The 12,659-nt window shown below is 42.4% G+C and overlaps 1 protein-coding gene across 1 annotated transcript; it reads right to left on the bottom strand.

Annotated features, from left to right (window-relative positions):
- Window positions 1–581: 581 nt before the first annotated feature.
- Window positions 582–983, bottom strand: LOC307098455 (microsomal glutathione S-transferase 1-like). The gene has a single exon (XM_079769287.1). It carries the CDS (start codon window positions 973–975, stop codon window positions 730–732), a length of 246 nt encoding a protein of 81 aa, XP_079625413.1. The 5' UTR covers window positions 976–983; the 3' UTR covers window positions 582–729.
- Window positions 984–12,659: the final 11,676 nt, after the last annotated feature.

Genomic DNA, 12,659 nt, shown 5'->3' with positions numbered 1-12,659 from the left:
AATCATAAACCTAAACTATAAAACTTCTAGAAGAAACCATAAGAAAAAAAACAAAAGTGAATCTTTATGGCTTAGGTTAGCAAATATTTATTTTTTTATTTTTTTATTTTTATTTTTTTATTCTTTAAATTCTTTATTTCATATGTCAGTTTCAGCAATATTGAAATAGGTGTCTCATACATGCACTCACTCTTTTTATAGGTTTAAAATATGAAATGGTATACGAATGTTACAAATTATAATCAAAATATATAACCAAGTACTTTTAGAATAAGATAATAGATTTAAGAATTATGTTAAATTTCTAGTGCAAATATAACACAAGAATAAAGCATATTGGTGATGTTAAGATTCAGTCTAGGTTTCCCCCATCTTAATTTCTCTGCTTCCTCCCACTTAAAAATCTTAAAAAGTTTTCATTATAAATTGGAAATACAGAATTCTTAGAAAATAATAGGGTGATGAGTTGTATGATTCTCCTTATAGGTACAATCTGGTCTTCAGCAATCTGTAAGCCATTGACAAAGTAACTCCATATCCAACAAAAAAAGCCAAAGCATGATTTGGCTGGGGAAGGGGTAACAAATATGAAATTATGTGGTAGATCCGTGCTCCAACAAAGAGTCTGAAGTGCAGGATAGCTGTAGAGATATCTGGACCACTTAAGGAATAGAGAAGGCCAATCCCAAGAAATGGCACAATATTTTCAAGGTCATTCAGGTGGGCCCTTCATATACGTTCTACTCTGTCATCAACCCGAAGGTACTTCTTGGCATTTTCTCCTTTGCCGAAGCTTGCACAGTCTTCCGGGTTGGCAAAAACCTTTCTTGTTATTCTATAGAATGCAGTTGCAGTACTCATAAACATCATTTTTGAAAGAACAATCGTCGCGTAGGAGGCAAATGCCATGAATACTTCATTTTCTATTAGCTGGGCAAGGTCAACCATTTTTTCAACTTTGATCGTGGGTCCCATGGATGGCAGCAGGATCAGGCAGCAAACCTGTCCCAGCAGGCAGGTGGCTGAACTGCGCAAATATTTTTTTAGATAAGGCACAGAAGCACAATCCATCAAAGAAAACATTGATAAACTTGACTTCATAAAAATGAAAAACTTTTATTCTTCAAAAGATACTGTTAACAAAATGAAAAGGAAGACTATAGACTGGATTAAAATATTTGCCAACAAGTATCTCCTAAATGATTTTATCTAGAACACAAGTCAGCAAATTATAGCCACCTATTTTTGTAAGTCAAGTTTTACTATCTATCTATGGCTTCTTTAAAGCTAAAATGTCAGAGTTAGCTAATTACAATCCAGACCTAATGGCCCACAAGCATAAAATATTTACAATCCAGCCCTTTTGGAAAAAGTTTGCCAATACCTGGCAGAGGATATTTAAAGGACTCTTAAAACAAAATAGTAATGAGATAAATAATCCAATTTTTAAATAGATAAAGGATTTGCATAGACACTCCACCAAAGAGCATACACAAGTAGCAAATAGTTTCCATTGTACTAAATGAATAAACTCTAGAGGTCTACAGTACAACATAGTGCCTATAGTTAACAATACCATATTATGCACTTCAAAATTTGAAAGGGTGCATATAAGCATAACCTCAACAGGGGGTGAGGGTGAGGGCATGATTTGGGGGGCAGGGAGGGGGGGACTGGGGGGATAAGGACACATATGTAATACCTTAATCAATAAAGAAAAAATAAATAAATAAAAAGAAAAAATTGAAAGGGTAGATCTCATGTTAAGCGTTCTTATTACAAACACTAAAACAAAAGGACAAGAGGAAAGTCTGGAAAGTGTAGTATACATGTATTACTTTGATTGGGGTAATGGTATCACAGGTATTTGCATACATTCAAATTCATCAAAGTGTATACATTAAATATGTACAGTTTTTATATCCATTATACCTCAATAAAGCTGTTAAAATGCCAAATAAGCACCTAAAATATGCCAAATATCATTAGTCATTAGGAAAATGTAAGTTAAAATCATAATGAGATACCACTATACATAAGCAGGATGGAAAAATCAAAAAGACTCACAAAACCAAGTGCTGGTGAGGATGTGGTGCAGCTGGCACTCTCAGTCTATGCTAGTGAGAGTGCAAACTATTACAGCCACTTTGGAAAATAGTTTGAAAGTTTCTTATGAAGTTAAATAGACATCATTTCACCCAACAATCCTACTCCTAGATAGTTATATAAGAGAAATAAAAAATAAGTTCACACAAATATGTTCAGACTAGCCAGAAATTGGAAACAACCCAAATGTTCATTGACAGGTAAACAGATAAACTGTGGCATACTTTTCTCATTGATACAAGATAATTCATATAAACTGCTTGACACAAGGCCTGGGACATAGTATATACAATGAAACCTGGAAAATTTAGATAACCTTAGTTATTTTTCCCCAACTCCACAGCAGGCTCACTTTGGCCATTTTATTAACTTTATGATCATGAGCCCCTAGATTTCATGCTTTTAAATTGCTTGGACCCCACATACCATTTTCACTATTCTTGATCAATTTCATCTCTTAGCATTTTCATTATTTATTATATTTATTGTTGTATTTATTACCATTACCATCATCTTAGTGATTCAGATGTCAATAAGTCATCCTCTTCTTCCTGCCTGGATTTACCATGGACATTATTTTGGGAAAATAATCTTCTCTTGAGTATCCAAACAGATATCTATTTGCCTATCAACATGGAACCCTTTAATAGTCATTGTTTACTTTTAACAAACAATTTCAGACAATTCCATAAATGCAGGTAAAAGATGATTTTAAAACTTAGGAAAATACAAGAATTGAATTGGTAATAAAAGAATGACATTCAACTTTCTCCACGTCTGTTATTTATTGACCTAAAATCAGCCCAGTTGGTTACTTCAGATACATGTTACTTTTTTTTTTTCTAGTCTCTGCTCTCCAGGGCTTCATAGAGGAGGTGATTAGAGCTGGTGTTGTTGATAGAACTGAATGGAGGTGATTCAGATGGGTAGTGACTGCAAGGAGGCATCAAGGTCTTCCCTTTACTTCTCCCTGAGCTGTTCTTCCAAAGTCAAGGTCAACAACTAGCATGTTTTCAGGTAACACATTATCAAGCAGAGCATTGTGGTCAATCCTGAGGATGTTGTATATCCCTGTTGCTAGGGTTTTTACAATATAATACTTGATGCTTGAGAAAGTTCTCAGTTGTCTCTAAGACAGGAAGATATGCTTATTTTCTAGGGGAGGTGACTGAGGTTCAGAGAGGTCGTGCATTGGCGGAGATGACCCAAGGAGTATTATGACTTAAACCAGATTTCATGACTCAAAGTTGATGGTTCTTTTCGCTCTCCTATAAACCTTTCCAGTTGGGAGGGAGGCTATGTTAGCACTTCTCAATCAACAGCTTATAGGTGAGCCAAAATTTTGACCCCCCTCAGCCCTCAAGATGGGCCGGTCAGTCCACTCCCAGCAGTGAGCAGTCCCTGGTCTTCAACCCAGTGTGCAATGTCGTCTTTGATGTGGAAAATGTCAGGAGGCATTGATACATGTTATTTGGTGTTGACATATTAGTCATTTTATGTTCCTGCTTTATACTTCAAAGGAGTGCCATTCATACCTTAAACTACTGGGACTCAAAGAATTAAAAAAACTCTGTTCCCCTCTGCCCACAAGGATGGATGCTGACGGAACCAGACCTCTTATAGGGACCCCCAGCCTAGGCCAAAGGGAACAGTTAAACCAGAGAGATCACTGAAAGGCAGAATTTGCACATTATTAATCCCTTGGGTATTCTTCCCAGGAACTCCCACAGTACCCCATATTTCAGCATATTACATAAGCTATCACACTGAATTATGATGTTTATTTTCTTGTCGAATTTCTCCCCATTAGACTGTAGTCTTTTTAAAAGCAGAGGATTACTCACTGTTTTACTCTAATTATCCAGCACAGTGCCCAAACCACTACAGTAGCTTCCTAATGAGCCTCTCTGTGTCCACTCTTCCCTTCTGATAACCTTTCATCAAGTTTGAGTAAGGCTTTTAAAATGGGGTAAATAAGGTCATGTAATCCTCATGTAAAACCCTCAAAAGGCTGGGAATGTTCTGCATCTTGATTTGGCGGGGATCATATGGCCACAGGCCTTTGTCAAAACTCATAAAATAAAACTATATACATTCACCACCTAATTGTACATAAATTGTACTTCAATAAGCCTGACTTAAATTCTTAAAAATTAAAATTCCCAGTGCCTTTCTATTGGACTTACAATAAAATCCACACGTGTTGCCCTGGCTGATATGAGTCAAGGTCTCACAGGCAATAGGTGACATATTCAAATTAGGGAAAACATGTAAATACCTTGTTGAACTCTCTCAAAAGTGTGGCTGGGCTGTCATGAAGCTTCAGCTAAAGTAGAGTCCCCAGAGCTAGTAACCACGGGATGCAGTTAGCACCCCAGGCCTGAAAGAAAGGCTACCTTACCCGTTACCTACAGACAGAAGGGCTGTGTAGAGCTGAGACTTACAGGTGAATACTGAGCCCCTCCTTTTGCCCATCTGTTGGGACTTCTCATTGGCTGGACCCAAACAGAAGGAAGAAGGCAAGGGAAAGTCACCCCCAGGACACAGAGCAGGGTGAAGAATGGACCTAGAGGAGCAAATGGGAGATTTCCACTGAACAGTGGTAAATGGCCTACCTTCTCTTCACCTCTATAACTTCATCTCCAACTCCCTACAGAAGGCATCCCTCCCAGTAAAATAAAAATAAGAGAGGCGGGGGCAGGGGGGGCGGGGGGGGGAATAGCCCCTAATCTCTTAGTGTGGTAAACATTTAGTCAGCGAGCTATATAAAAGTTAAAGGTCTTTTAACCAAGTTGGTTTAAAATGAATATCTCTACTTCCCAGAAAGCTTTGTTCTTAGATTATTGTTATGCCTTATTTCTAAAAACAATTAATTGAGGCAATTTTTTATAATTAGAAAAATGCATTTGTAAAACTAATTTCTCCAAATAGGGTCTGCTTATTTCTTGCTGCTTTTTAGCTATTATTCTCCTTTATTGTTCTGTAGGCAAATAACATTGCAAAATTTTTTTCTAGCATTTACTCAATTTTGTCCAGCGCTGCTAAATTTTATATACAATAATTTTCCTCTTTTGCTACAGAGATCTCATGAATTGCAAAACTGTGAACATTTTGAATTAAAATAAAGGTTTCCGCAAATCATTTTCTATGTATGAAATTGCCTTTCATTCTCAGCATTCCCCAGTTTTGAAAGAACTGACTATCCCAAATATTGATTGGGATTCTTCTCTATGTAGTTTAGAAGACAGCAACATTGATTACGCTGGGCTTTTTTTATTTACCACCTTTTCATTTGTGATGGGCCATCTGGGTATTCAGTGTTTAGTTATGTGTGTCTAAACTCTTTGAGGAAGACAGTTTGTCAGACTGCAAATATCTAGAGAGCTACAAACAAGTTTCTTTCAACAGGCAATTGTCAGACTTGTTCTGGCTTGGAACATTGCCAGTCCAAATCCTCTTGGGTGGCACTCTTGGTCTCACACAAGTTGGCATAACAGACTCTGGATCTGGCTTAGATCCAAAATTTAGCCCCAATCGCCAGAGACCACAGATGAATTTGTTGGGCAAGATGGCTGGAACTCAGTGCCCCATTTTTCTTCTTTTTTCACTATAGTATGCTTCCTTCTCATGAGGATAGGCAAGGAGGAAAACAGTGCTGCATGCAGAGAATATATATAATTTTGGAAGCCGAGAAATCCCATGATCTGCTGTCTGAAAGCTGGAGAACTGGAGGAGAGGAAGTAGGTAATGGTATAAGTTCTGGGCCAAAGAAGAACCAGAAATGCTGATGTCCAAGGTAGGAGAGGATGGGTGTACAGCTCAAGCACACAGCAAGTCCGCCCTTCTTCCACGTTTTTGTTCTATTCAGGCCTTCGGCATATGGAACGATGCCCACTGGCACTGGTGAGGGTGATCTTTACTCAGTCCACTGATTCAAAGGCTAATCTCTTCAGAAACACCCTCACAGACACACGCAGAAATAGTTTTACCAGCTACCTGGTCATCACTTAGTCCAATCAAGTTGACACATAAAATTCATGCACCTCCACGCCTCCACCTCCACCATGAAATTCCCATCTCATAGATTCCCTTGGGAGTTATTCATTCATTTATACAAGTACTTCTTCTCAGCATCTACTTTGTGAGCAAGACACACCCTTCCTCAAGAAGCCTGCAGGCCACGGGGGATGACAGGCAAGCAGGTGTCACAATAAAGGTAGACATATGGACAGCTGCCCTCCCCTACTTGTGTGGTGAATGAGGTGAGACAATGTGGGAAGTGATGTCTAACTGAATGCTGAAGAGGCTAAGTGAGGAGAGAGCAGCAGGGGCATAGGATGCATTGGAAGGAGTTCCAGGAAACAGCAGGGACCAGTAAGTCCAGACTAGGGAGAGGTGAGAGGCTAAGTGAGGCTGAAGAGGTAAGCTTGGATCATGTTAGATTGGGCCTCTAGAAGCCACAGAAAGGATTCGGGCAGTGTGGTGCAGTGATTAGGTGGGCAGGATCTGGGATCCTGAGCTTGCCCCTGAATCAGGGCTATAACATGGAAACAAAAAATTCGCTTATGTCATAAGGATGTGGTGAGAAACTACTGAGCCATAGCGAATGTCAAGTACAGCGCCAGTCATATTCAAAGTACCTGGTAAAAGATAGCTGTGATTATCATTGCTCTGATTCCAATCTGAGGATCATGGGAGTCACAGAGGCATTCCCAAAAGGCAAACGGCATGATCAACTTACACTTTAGAAAGGCAGCTTGAGGGTCAGTGTGGCAAATACATTTACAAAGGACAGGGCTGAAGGCAGGTGGGATGAACAAAGGAGCTGTTGGCCAGCAAAACCCCTTCTGCATTCTTCCTGGCACATAGTAGATAGATGTTTAAGTATGACGAGCAACCATAGCTGTTAAAGGGTAAACACTTTATAGCAGAAATACATTAAGGAGCTGCCCATGGTTAATACCTGCATGTATTATATATTAGAAATAAATTTTAAAATAGGAAAAAAACAAAGCAAGAGAGTCTGGCACACAGGGAATCAGAGAAGGGCTGGGGGTGGGGCTGGAGTGGGGGGTGAGGGGTCGGGGGCAGGAAGAGACATCCAGATGAGCAAGAGGACCTTACATGTTTGGGAAGAGAACACTTGGAAGTCAGGTGGGAATACAGGCAGATGGGGTGATGGGAGGTGCTCTAAATATACATTCTGCCAGCTTGACAGTTTTGCCCAGAAATAGTACTCCTGGGGTTATGTGTTGTCAAAATGTAAGCCATGTGCTCTCCCTCGCTGCACTCCCAATTTCTCACACTGATGTGAGGAATGCTTTTCTGACTGCATTAAGCTACCGTTCCCTCCATAGGAGGCAATCTTCGGGAGCAGACCCTGATGAGGAGTTTGGAATCAACACCTGTGAGCGGAAGGGTGAGGTAGCAGGACTGGGCTGCTGTCCCTGGCTGGAGAGTGTGATCTTAGCCTGGCTTATAGGCCTAGTAGCCAGGAGGGGCGGTGGGCCCCATCCAGAGAGGTGCACGTGCTGCCTTTCAGAGAAGAGGCCTCTGCTCTCTCTTCCAGCATAGAAGGTGGGAGAATGGCAGTTCTCACCAGAGAATGTTGGAAGGAGTCTAAGGAGACAAATATTCAAGGGTCCACACTGAAGCCTCCATCCATTGTGTTAGTATCATGTTTTCCTAACCTCCGCCCTGACCTCAGCATAGGATGCCCTCCTTGTTTGTGTGTTTATCTTTCTATGAAGTTCACCCACTTTGCCTTCTAAATCCTGGGCTTGGTCCTTGGATTTCTCGGTCCTCTCCCTGAAGGAGATGAGACCCAAGCTACACTTTTATTTGTCCTCAGGTATTAATTATCTTTCTGTTGTATCCATGGCAATTAGCCATAGCCACCCAATTCTACTGTCCAAAGAGCTACTATTTATTTCCTCCCTAGAGCTTGAACACCTGATACATCACACTCATATACCTCACATTCCCTTTCACCAGCACATCATCCTGACTTACCACTGACAAAGATTTTCACCCCTGTACTGCCACCTGGTACTTGGAGCTGATCATGCCTCACCTTCTACCAGTGACGGGGAGCTCAGTGCCAGCCAGGACAGAACATCTCCTCCAAATCCCAGTCTCCCTGCCAGCTCTCTCAGAGACAGGCACCAGCCGCCACAGGTTTCATTCTCCAGAAGCAGACTTCAAACAAGTGTGTGGGATGCAGGATATTAAGAGTCAACTCCTGTGAAAGGAAGGGTGCGGAAGCAGGAAGCAGTTGAACTGCAAAGCAGACACAACAAAGTGTCTGGGAAGCTGGCCGAAGTTCAAGAGCATGTATTGCCAATCTGAGCTAACTCAAGGACTGACACAGCCAGGATGTGTCCCTCCAGCTCACCCAGTTACTAAATACAGGCTGTCTCAGGAAGGGCAGCAACCTGGCTAAGCAGCTCTCTGTAGCCGAAGCAGATCCCAAACCAGCTGACAGCCAGAAGCCTCCTTACTGACCACCCATAGCCCCACCGTGGAGCCAACCTCCTTCTCCACAGGTGGCACAAACCTGTCTACCACACTTTTCCTTCCTAACTTGTGAGGATATTTTTTAAATGTTTATTTTGTCCCAGGTTATCTTAACTCTGGGATTTTTTTTTTCAAAAACATTCCCATAGGACTCAGAGAATCAACACACACATACTCACATACACACACACTGTATTTCAAAACACTTCACAGTATGCCAATAGAAACTGCATGTTGTAAAAAGATTGCACATTTTGTTCTATGGAAGTTAACTCTTGTGGCTATGCAAGGAAGGAAAGTCCTAGAAGAGACGTCTGCTTCTCCTTTGATTATAAAAGTTGATTCAGTTGATCTGTTGATCTGACTGGTCCTAGAAAATGCTGGCTCCTGCTTCATTGCTCCTCAGGCCTCCCTCCTAAAAGTGCAAATTTGAGCAAAAAGATGACCTTCCCAGAGAAAAGAAATAGTCCTCAGTACAATGTATCAGTGTAAGCAAACCAGCTTACATTCAGAACTTGGACTTTGGCTAGATAGATAGATATAGATATAGATCCCTAATATGCAAATAGACCAAACGGCAGAACAAGCAAACAACTGAACAACCAAATAACCAGTCGCTATGACATGCACTGACCACCAAGGGGCACACGCAGAACATGGAGGGTGTTGGCAACAGGCAGCAGAGCGTGGAACATGGCAGGCGTTGGCCGCAGTGGGATGGTGGAGCAGGAAAGCAGGGGTGCCAGACCAAGGCAGGGCACTGGTTCTATCATCCAGGCGAGCCTCTGGTGGTTACTGAAAATTCTTTGCTCCCGCGCGCCGCGGTCCCACCCAGCACCTGCACCTGCTGCCACCAGAGCCACTGCTCACACCCTCTACCAGCACCTGGCGCCGGCCCCAATAGCTCCGCACCATCAGCAGTGTGATGGGGTCGGCACCATCAGCACGTGGGAGCGGCGGCGGTGGGAGTGGGGCTGCTGGCCGACAGGGAACTGGGGGCTGCAGCAGGAGGGGCCGGGCAGGGGTGCAGAGGATGGGCCGAGACCTGCCCCTGTGCCCACCGCAGCCTCGCGGCCCACAGTTCCTTTCAAGGTGCACAAATTTATGCACTGGGCCCCTAGTAATAGATATAAATGATATACAGGGAGCAGGAGTAAGAAAGACTATAGTGTGACCCTGATCTGATCTTCACTTCATTTCGGTCTCTCCTCTGGAGCCAGTACCAGGAGGTCTGGCTCTCAGCTAACAGCCTGATCTAATACACTGCAGCATCGTCCTGAGGGTTGTAACTGTAACCTCTTAATTATAAAATACACATGCAAAATTTTGTTCTGTTCTTTTAAAAATAAAATTCAATAAAGTCACTTTCTGTTTACATGGCTCTTAACTGACTACCCCCAACCCTCTCAAACAACTCCATTTTGTGTTTGTAACACTTAAAGAAGAATTCCCCACAGTGACATGAATGTCAGCATTGATGAATTGTATTTAATCCTCTTCACCTGTTGCCTTCCAGCAAGCATTCCTATACTCCAGAGCTTCTTCCACAAAATAAAGCCCAGGATGGATGGCTCGTATACCTCTCATCAGGAAGAAAACACCAAAATAGAAGAGGATAAAAAAGGAAGGATAGAGAATCAGCTACTGCTTTGTTTTAAGAGAACTTCTCAGGCATCAGGATAGCTTCCTAAAAATCACTGCAGGCTTAAAGAGAGAGATGCAGGGCCACCCACGTGGTGCCTGGGCAGGGCACCTGTGATGAGCCTCTAAGAGGGGGCTTAGAGAGAGAGAGAAAAAAATTCTATTTTTTTTTCTCCTGTTGGTATTCTTAGAGATTTCCTTACTTTACTTGTATCTGAAAAAAATTCAATTATGGGGTTCAGGAGAGCCACAGAAGGGAACATACATTGTGTCCTAATCCTGAAAGTCTACCATCACCCGGAGCAACACAAAATACAGGCAACAAGGGTCTGTTGGACACAGATCCAAATGAGTAAGACTCTGTGGTCAGGGCAAAGATAGAGGAAGATTTTTCTCCAGTTCCTTGATCTATTTCTGTTTTAAAATATTCAGTAGCAAGACTTACAGTAGAGTGTCCCTTGCCAACTAAGCCACAACTCTCTCTATTATGTGGTGTTCCAGGAATTGGTTCTAATCTGCTCAGTGATGCTTAGACCCATACAAGGGAAATAAAACTGATGTAGGCCCCTTGGAAACTTCGGGGAACAAGCTCTACACATTTATATACCAACACTGCAGGTGCACAGCGGCATAGCAGGAAGCTCTGAGACCCCAAGCAAGATTTTAGAAAGGCTCTTTTCTTCTTTAACTGTAAAATAAATAGGCCTCTAACTCCATGCACTAATGTGGTTTGTGGGGTAATATTTACACCTGTGGAGAGAGTGGAAGATGCAGCTAAGAGGATCAAAGATTTTCTCTCAGGCTCTAACTTGCTTTCCCTTATGCAACCCAGAGACCCCAGTGTGTTTTACTCAAGCTGTGTAAATAGCACCAGGAAAGGGGAAACTTTAAAGACCTTGGTTAAAATAGTAAGTGCAGGATGTTGGCTGTCCTGAGCCCCTCTCTTTCAGAGGAAACTGCCACAGGGTGGGAGAAACACTGGCCATGGGCCCTGCAGCCCTGTGCTCTACTGGATGGCCTTGGATAAGTCACTAAAAAATCCTGAGCACTTCCCCCTTATGTGAAATAAGAGAGGTGGCACTGTAGGCAGTGACTGGTCTAAGGATCAAATGGGAAGGTACGTGGAAGCGTTTTAAAGGGTATAGGATTAGGAGTCTTCTAGAAGTTTCATGTTCCTTGTTTAGGTGGTACAAGTTTTGGTAGAATGTGGAGAATGGTTTTCAGATGCTACTATTTCAATGTCTAATCCCCAAAACTTGTATCTTGAAGATAAATGAAGCTACACCAATATGCTCTTTTCCTCTGTACTTCTTTCCCAGTCTTAAACCATCTCCTTCTATTCTGAAATCCCAACCCTCTTCTAGTGCCTTGTGTTCCCTTCTTGCCCCAACATGTTATTAGTTAATACTGTGGTATTCGGGCCAATGACACGATGGCATGCTTCATGCAGTGGATTGGCCCAAGCTGGCTTTAAGAAGCGGTTCCCTGTTGGATTCCACGGTAAGTAGACTCCTGAATGGGGACTAGTGGCGGGAGGCTTGTTAGTGAGTATACTTGGGGAAGGACACCAGATTGGGTGGAGGGAGAAGTTTAACTGCAATATCATTTCAGTAAAGGCTTCTTCCAACCATATAGAGAGTTCTGAATCCTGTAGTGACAAAAGGACCAAGCTCTCATATCGCTGTGAAGATCAATCATTGGATGCAGCCAACGCTGGGAAGGGGCGCCAGCCAAAGCAATAGGACGCTGACAGCTGCGGTGTTTCCTCCATCAGCACTGTCAGGACTAAATCCTTCCTTTCTGACAGGGGATCTGAGTGGTGCATCTCAGCACTCTTTCTCGGAGGCCATTAAGCCACTATGGTTATACCCACCATTACTGAGGGGCTAATCTGACCCTTTGTTCTTCTGTGTAAGACATATTACCATACTGTGGCATCAGACACAGCATTTAAATCAAGAGGCTCAGGCTAAGGGCCCAGGAAAGATCAGGCAGGGGTAAGTCTGGGAGGTTCCCATTATCTGGAGCAAGAAGAAATTTTGGGAACCAGGAGACAAGGTCAGGAGGATTAACTGGGCCCCAGGAACCAAGATGGGCAAGAATGTAGGTCTAGGTATAAGTACAGTTGGAAGACCCAGAACCAGCACTAGTGAGTTTACTCCTGGGGCAGAGGCAATGTCTACCCTCACTGTTGGTAATCACCTGAATGCCAGGCTCTTCTCCTCTTCTCCAAACAGGAGGATAATGTTCCTTTGGTGCTGTGAAAACATGTAAGGAACATGTAGTGATATAATGAGCAATAGATATCTATTGAATAAATCCTTCTCACGAATTTTTTAGAGTCAGAAAAATGGTTGACCACCATTGGATAACATGTTTCCCTTCACTGAGCTGTT

The sequence above is a fragment of the Cnephaeus nilssonii genome, assembly GCF_951640355.1.
Source record: "Cnephaeus nilssonii genome assembly, chromosome: 4".
Classification (NCBI taxonomy): domain Eukaryota; kingdom Metazoa; phylum Chordata; class Mammalia; order Chiroptera; family Vespertilionidae; genus Cnephaeus; species Cnephaeus nilssonii.
This window is presented reverse-complemented; position numbering and strand designations above follow the sequence as displayed.

What these genes read in the sequence shown, in the direction of transcription:
- LOC307098455 (XM_079769287.1), bottom strand. Translation starts at nt 975, where the DNA reads ATGGGACCCACGATCAAAGTTGAAAAAATGGTTGACCTTGCCCAGCTA.